Raw genomic sequence first — 8,197 nt, 5'->3', positions numbered from 1 at the left:
TACAGCCCACCGTGGAGAATCATTGCCCTCCCCTGGCTATGGTTGATCCTCATGTGCACTGGGGTCTGGCAACCGGGTTGGGGTCTGTAGCGCTCAGGGGTGACCCTCTGTCTGTCATCAGCCCAGCTCACAAAGCATCCTGGACGCTCCGGCCCACACGGCCCTTGCCTCTCCGCCACACGCCCTCAACGCTTCTGTGGGAGCCCGCCTGACCCCAGTGACTTCCTGGCCCTTTACTGGGAGGCCAGCCAGGGCCCAGTGGCGTCTGTTAAGCTTCTATTTTTAGGCAAACCTCACCCCCAAGTCATGCCCCCAGCCTCGCCAGGCCTGAACTGGCCTCTCCCCAGGCGGGAACCTGACCGCGGCCTGCAGCTCCAACTGCCTCCTCACTCCCTCCCAGAGGGCCCGCTCCCACCTTCTCCCCCCGCAGCTTCCCAAGGCCCTGCCTGGTGTCCAGGGCCTTCCAAGGCTCCGCTGGGCCCAGGCAGGCCCAGCCAGGTCAGGTGCCCAGGGCATCACGTGCCTCTGGAGGAGAGGCTGCTGGTGAGGAATGTTCCTGGGCTGACTCAGCGCCTGTGCCTGCCCGAGGGAGTTGACCTAACCCTGGGGGCACGCAATGAGGCTGGGCTGGCCCTGCCTCTGCCAGGACCAGGCTTCAGTCTGCTGTCTATGTAGCCATGACATTGCCACGTCTGGTCTCAGCCGCTCAGCCCACTCATGCCCACACATGGATACATGCTGACACACATGCATGCACACACAAACTCATAGACACATAGGCATGCATGCACAGACACAGACACACACTCACCCACACATTTGTGCACACATACCTGCACACAAGCACACAAAACCCAAGGGAGCCCCCTGTGACCGTCCCCAGGTGCCCGGGGTTATAACCCAGCCTGGAGGGCACCTCTTAAGGGCATCGTGTCCAGAAGAGGAAGCCAGCAGCGCTGAGGGGCTTAGTGCCCACGAGGGAGGCCATGGTTGGGGTGGCCCCACAGGGTGTTCGGGGCTCCCAGGGTCCTGGTGGACATTCCAAGTGTGGGTGCTGAGCAGTACTCCCCAGCCTTCCAAGGAAAACACGCCATGGGGCCACCCCGTTTGTTCTCTGTCAGCGTCTATATTTAGCACTGAGTAATTTCAGTATTTTTAAGTTGAACCAAGGGCGGTTTTCCCTGAGCTGGATGTTTTGTGGCCGCTTTGAAGCGCTGTGCTGAATCAGAGCACTCTGGGAGCCCACACGTGGGCCCCGCGCGCCCGGAGCAGACACATTCAGGCCTTTTCTGGCCCAGAGAGGGGCCAGGATGTCTGGCAGAGAGGTAGGTAGGCAGGCAGCAGCACAGAAGGGATTTTTTTTTTAATGGAAACTTGGATTGAGATCACTATAGATTTACACATGGTTATATCAGATCACCAACAGAAAGGCCCTGTATCACCTGTTGACACAGATTCCTGAGGTTTGACGTGTGTGCATGTATTAAGATCTTTGCCAGTTCATCCCCCTACCCTGGCAGACCTGTGAACCTCCCCCCCCGCAACACACACACACACACACAGTCTGGATACTTGGCTCTTGAGTGAGGACCCCTGGTGTGCACCTGTCTCCCCAGACCCTTCCCCAGGGCGCCGCCCCCCTGAAACCAGGAATCCCTCCTTGTCTCTACTACCTTGACATCTCAGAGATGTTCAGTATGCAGAACCACACAGCATGTGACTCTGGGGGCTGCCCTTTTCACTCTGAGTGATTTCTTGGAGGGCCATCCAGGATGTACACTTCCACAGTCCATTCCTTTTGTTGTTGTTGTCTTTAATATTTATTTGGCTGTGCCGGGTCTTAGTTTGCGACACTCTGGGTCTTCAGTCTTCGTTGCAGCACAGGGGATCTTTAGTTGCAGCATGTGGGCTCTAGTTCCCTGACCAAGGATCGAACCCAGGCCCCCTGCATTGGGAGCACAGTGTTGGCCACTGGCCCACCAGGGAAGTCCCCAGTCTATTCCTTTTCATTGCCCAGCGGGAAATTTTTTGAAAACCTGGAATCTGCCTTTCCTTTTCGGCAACTGCCCCTCTCTACTGACTGGGACACAGACAGAGGCGCCGTGTATCATGACAGAAGCACGCGCTTCTGCTGAATGGCCTGGGTCAGTGCCAGCCTGGCCAGGTGGCTCCCTGGGACCCATGAATTTTGGTTCCTGAACCTGGGCTCTACCCACTCCATATCAAACTAATACTATGCAGACCCACTGGGCGCTTCCTCAACCCGGACAATGCGCTCACTGGGGTTAGGTCATTTTCTGCTCTGATCTCAATGCCAGAAGCCCCTCCCCAGTCATGACAACCACAGACACCCCCAGAGGTTGCCCAGTGTTCCTGGGGACAGGATCTCCCTGGGTGAGAGCCCCGGACTAGGGATCCCATGGACCCCACAGGACACTGGGTTCCTTGACCATGTGACCCCTGAGGTCCTCAGATGCTGCTCACACCTAAATACACACCTTGGGGATTCTCAGGCAGAGTCCAGTGGCTAGGACTCTACACTTTCACTGCCATGGGTCCAGATTCAAGCCCTGGCCCAGGAACTAAGATCCTGCAAGTGTACAGAGGAGCCAAATAAATAAATACATGTCTGAGTGGGAGGGAGGGGAGGTGACTCACAGACGCTGGAGTCACCCTGGTTCACACCATCTGACCATCAGGGTTTATCCTGCTGTCTAGTGTGAGATTCCATTCCACAGCCTTGGCGCTGTCAACGTTTGGGGCTGGGTCACCCACTGTGGGGGGCCGCCCTGGGCACTGTCAGTGTTGAGCAACATCCCAGGTCCTGACAGCCACAGATGTCTCCAGACGTCACGCAGTATCCTCAGGGGACAGGATGATCTCAATTGAGAACCTCTATCCTAGGGCTCACTAAACGTGGATTGATGGAATAGGTAGGATTTTTAATCACCTTAAGGAAAAGAAAAAAAAATTCGCATGACCAAATTATAAAAATAAATTAACATCACTCATACATGACTGGTGGGTACATACAATGGTGCAACCACTCTGGAAAACAGGTGCTGTTTTAAAAAAAAAAAGTCAACAAGCAGTTGCAGTCCTCAGCATTTATCTCTGAAAAATAAAGGTTCATGTTCACACCGAAGCCTGCACACAGATGCCTGCTGCAGCTCTGTGCTGACATGGCCAGAACCGGAAACTGGTGCAGGTATCCTTGGACAGGTGAAGGGTCCACACCATGGACCTCCACTTGGCCTGCACGTGAGTGGACTCTTGATGAGCGCAGCTGCCGGGGTGGGGCTCCAGATCATGAGGCCAAGTGAAAAGCAAAGCCAGTCCCAAAAGGCCCCATACCGTGTGTGTGTGTGTGCTTAGTTGCTCAGTCCTATCTGACTATTTGCAACCCCATGGACTGTAGCCCAGCAGGCTCCTCTGTCCATGGGGATTCTCCAGGCAAAAATACTGGTGTGGGTTGCTGTGCCCTCCCCCAGGGGATGTTCCCAACCCAGGGATCGAACCCAGGGCTTCCACATTGCTGGTAGATTCTTTACCGTCTGAGCCACCAGGGAAGCCTTCCATACCACATGGTCCCATCTAAAGAGCATTCTCATAACTAATTGAACATGGATGTAAGTCAGGTGGAAATGGGTATTTTAAAAAATATTTATATATTTGGCTGCTCCAGGTTTTAGCTGCAGCACAGGGGCTCTTCGATCTTGCTGCAGCATGCAGGATCTTTTTTATTTAGTTGCAGCATGAGGACTCTCAGTTGTGGCATGTGGGATCTAGTTCCCTGACCAGAGATCTAACCCAGGCCCCCTGCAATTGGAAGCTAGGAGTCCTAACCACTGGACCACCAGGGAAGTCCCAAGACATTTTATATTTAATTACATTTCAATTCACTGGACAAATGACCAAATGAAGGCAGGAAACTGGCCCAGGCCCTCCAGAGGAAGAGTAGGGTACTCAGGACCCATGGGTACAGGCTGCTCATGTAATCTGCCTGCATCTAGGGCCAGGGGTCGAGTCCTGGGCAACTCCACCTCCATCGGACACTGGGCCATGTCTGGGGACATCTCTGGTTGTCACATTGGAGGTGCTCTTGGCATCCAGAGGGCTGGTCTACACCCCACAGGGCCCAGGACAGCCCCCCAGAGAGAATGACCGGCCTCAGTGCCAGCCATGTTGGGGGAGGAGCAGGTGCAGGAATCAGACAAAGCCCCTCCATTCTGAGCCAGCCAGGAGTGGAGGCGGAGCTTTTGTGAGCTCTCCTGGGGCCCTTGGGTGGTCACATCCGGGGAGCACTCAACCCCAACCAACCATGGAGGGGACTGTGGGAGAAGGTGCCCTTGGCCAGACCTCTCACCAGGGCTGGGTTCAATCCCTGGGTTGGGAAGGTCACCTGGAGGAGAACATGGCAACCCACTCCCCATGGAGAGAGGAGCATGGGAGGCTACAGTCTATGGGGTTGCAAAGAGTTGGACATGACACGACTGAAGGACATGCACAAACCCACCACGACCCAGAGGACATAGGCATCATGACTGCAGGGTAGCCAGGCTAGGGGCCCCAGAAGGCTCCAGAAGGGGGACGCATCCCTCCTTGCCATCCCCTACCTGCAGTCCCAGGACTTTAAGAGTCAGCTCATGTCCATCTGTTCCCCACCCAGCTCTCTGGACGACGGGGGCCCAGAGCTGATGGCAGACAATGTCAGCCACTAACAACATAGCCCAGGCTCGGAAGCTGGTGGAGCAGCTCCGCATCGAAGCTGGGATTGAGCGCATTAAGGTGAGTAGGGGAGAGGCCGCTGGACACACCAGCAGCAAAAGGTGGGCACGGAGGCTAGCAGGACAGCGGGGGTTTGCACTTGGCTGTGCCTCTTGCTGTGTGACCTTGGGCCACTTGCCTAACCTCTCTGAGCCTCCATTGTCTCAGCAGAAAGACACACCACCTATTAAGCTAGGTTGTGGGTTGTTGTGATGGTAGATGTGCCAGTGTGCTTCATAAACACAGTGAGACCAAAGGCAGGCCTCAAGGTCTGTTGTGAGCCCTTCAGCCCTTGGGGTCCATCCCTGGATAGCCCCAGAGAAGGCCGGATGGGGCCCCTCCAAGAGGGTGAACGTGAGGCAGGCACTTTCTCTTCTGGCCCCTCATCCTCAGAGCTCTATGCCACTCCCTTGTTATGACAGATGCAAAGAAAAGTCAGAGACCTGGCCCTGGGCAAGGGAGGACGTGGGGCCTTTCAATGTTTACTTTTGCCACTTCTGCATGGATTGCATTTCTGGAAATAAGCATGTTTGATTTTTATGCTAAAAAAAAAGAAAAAGAAAAAGACAAGCAGTTACTCCTCACAAATGCTTAACCCATCAGAGACCAGGAACATGCAAAACAAAATAAGATACTGCATAATTGGGCAGTCAGCTTGCAGGCTTTTTTTTTTTAATTATTTGTATAAAGTTAACCATTTTTAAAGTGTACAATTCAATGACATTTGGTGAACTGAAAATGTTGTGCAACCATCATGACTAATTCCAGAACATTCCATCACCCCAAAAAGAAATGTTCCCATTAGCAGTTACCCCCATCCCCTCCCCAGCCTGACAACCAGGAACCCACTCTCTGTGTCTGTGGATCTGCCTGCTCTGCACGTTTCCCATCAGTGGAGTCACACCCCGTGTGTCCTTCTGTGTCTGCTTCTCTCACTGAGCACCATGTCCTCAGGATCTGTCCATGTGTTAGCGAGTGTCAGGGCTTCTCTCCTTTTCATGGCTGAGGGATGCTCCCATGTGTGGAGGGATACATGTATTTATGTAGCTGAATCTTAAGTCCATAAGTGGACATCAGGATGACATCCAGCCCTTTCAAAGAATAAGGACCAATGGGCCAGTCATGGCCTCTTACACAAGAAAGGTATCTGCCACTTTTCAAAATCATCTTCTCACCAAACCCGTCCACTTTGCCAAGGATGCCGGGCTGCCTCCAAGCAGCTGACTCCTGCCACAGACCCCAGCTTGCAGGTGGCCGGGCGAGGGCCAGGGAGTATCTGTCTGGAAGACACTGGTGGTTTACGCTCCCTCATTAGCCAGGCTCCAGCTGCCCACTGCATTAGTCAGAGATATACGATGATATATTACAGAGAGAGAGGGAGCGTAAGAGGCAGTTTAAAGCACTGGGTCACGCGATCGTGGAGCTGGCAGTTCTGAAGTCTGCAGGGCTGAACAATGGACTGGAGACCCAGGGAAGAGCTGCTGCAGCTCGAGTTCCAAGGCCATCAAACAGTCTTTTTCCTTAAGGTCTTCAACTGATCAGATGCGGCCCACCCACATTAGGGCATGTCATCTGCTTTATTCAAAGTCCATAAATTTAAATGTTAATCTCGTCTAAATTTAAACCTTCATCTCATCCCTGGTAGCTCAGCTGGTAAAGAATCCACCTGCAATGCAGGAGACCCCAGTTCAATTTCTGGGTTGGGAAGATTCCCCTGGAGAAGGAAATGGCATCCCAGCCACTCCAGTATTCTTGCCTGGGAAATCCCATGGACAGAGGAGCCTGGCAGGCTACAGTCCATGGGGTCTCAAAGAGTTGGACATGACTGAGCAACCAAACAACAATAATAAGAGACATCTAGGCTGGCCTTTGACCAGGCAACCAGGTACCCATGGCCGCGCCAAGTGAGCACATAAAATCAGCCATCACCCATGTTTTTGTTCACGGCTTGCCTCCCCCAGCACCGTCATCCTCTGTCATTGCTCAGTGCAAACACTCGCCCCGTGGCCCTGTGGTGGGAGGGGGAGGATCTTTGAGCGCTTTGCACCTCCAGCCCAGCCAGGTAGAAGGAGGTCGCTGCAACCCCCGGGTGGGGTTGGGGGCCCCCCACGAGGCGTCTGAATGTTCCAGGACTCTGAGCACTCAAAGCATTCCTCAAGGCTGAAGACAGAGCAGCCCGGTTGAAGTGGTTTCCTCCGCCAGTCCCAACCCTGGCAGAGATCGCTGACTCACCCACCCGTTTGATGTTGGGAGGGCTCCCTGGCAGCCTTTGAACATGGGGAGGAGCAGAGTCAGGCATGACCCATCTCCCTCCTAGTGCCTCCTGAGGTTTTGTGGCCCCAAGACAGCAACCAGGGACCGCAGGGCCAGCCCGAGGGAGCGGCGGGGAGATGAGGCTGAAGGCACATGGCATCCTGTCTGCAGGGATCCAGGCGGAGCCATAGAATCCGAGCCAGGGCCCATGCAGAGGCTCCTCTGAAGACTTTCCAGAGAACCCCTGCTGCAGAGGTGTGCCTGCGCCCCAGACTCAAAACGGGGCTGGAGCGGGCAGCCTGGACAGTGCAGCCTGCCCCCACCCCGGCCCTCCCTGCACCGGACACCAGCCACTGCTCTCCCCAGGTCTGCTTCCCCAGTGCCGGTTGGGCAGTCCCTTCCTCTCCTCCCTCCTATTCTGGGGACCCTGATGCAGGGGGTCCTAAGTGTCAGCTTCCTCACCATGGCCACGGCAACCCCACTGGTCAGACAGCACAGGAATCAGCCACTGAAGGGCCTGTCCCCCATGCCGGGCCACCTGCCAGCCGGGCTGTCCCCCATCAGGTCCTTTCTTGGATGGACATGGAGACTTAGACCCAACCCTCCCCTGACCTTCCCTTCAGACTCCACACAAGCTCTGCTAGAGGGGGCTCAGTCCTGCAGCTGCTTCTTTAATCTTAAAATTCCAGTAAAATACACATAAAATTGACCACTAATGATATTTTGTGTGTTGACAGTGCTGTGTAACCATCACCACTACCTAATTCCAGAACATTCCATCACCCCCAAAAAGAAGCCCCCTATCCGTTAACAGTCACCGTCCCCCTAGTACCCCAGCCCCTGACAACCAGGAACCCACTCTCTGTGTCTCTGGATTGGCCTGCTCTGCACGTTTCCTGTCAGTGGAGTCACACCCTGTGTATCCTTCTGTGTCTGCGTCTCTCACTGAGCATCGTGTCCTCAGGGTCCGTCCACGTGGTACCAAGTGTCGGGGCTTCTCTGCTTTCTGTGGCTGAGTGGTGCTCCCCTGTGTGTGGGACACGGTGTGTGTCTTCAGGTGACGGGCACTAGGGTTGTCTCCATCTTTTGGCTTCTGGGGACACGGAGCCTCGGCCCTTTCTCATCTTTCCTCTCTCCTCCTGTGCCCATACCCAGGTCTCCAAAGCCTCCTCCGAAC

At 54.7% G+C, this 8,197-nt stretch overlaps 1 protein-coding gene across 1 annotated transcript in view; it reads left to right on the top strand.

Annotated features, from left to right (window-relative positions):
• GNG7 (guanine nucleotide binding protein (G protein), gamma 7) overlaps window positions 1-8,197 on the top strand; it is a 137,053-nt gene that overhangs the window by 127,223 nt on the left and 1,633 nt on the right. Inside the window, exons 4-5 of the mRNA XM_010863628.1 lie at window positions 4,670-4,788; window positions 8,176-8,188. Coding sequence (XP_010861930.1) covers window positions 4,708-4,788; window positions 8,176-8,188 — 94 coding nt within the window. The 5' untranslated portion in view covers window positions 4,670-4,707. The remainder of the gene's footprint in view (window positions 1-4,669; window positions 4,789-8,175; window positions 8,189-8,197) is intronic.

This window comes from Bison bison, unplaced genomic scaffold (assembly GCF_000754665.1).
Source record: "Bison bison bison isolate TAMUID 2011002044 unplaced genomic scaffold, Bison_UMD1.0 scf7180017864492, whole genome shotgun sequence".
In the NCBI taxonomy this organism is placed as follows: domain Eukaryota; kingdom Metazoa; phylum Chordata; class Mammalia; order Artiodactyla; family Bovidae; genus Bison; species Bison bison.
Note: the sequence above shows the minus strand (reverse complement) of the source record. Positions and strands in the feature narration are given on the sequence as shown.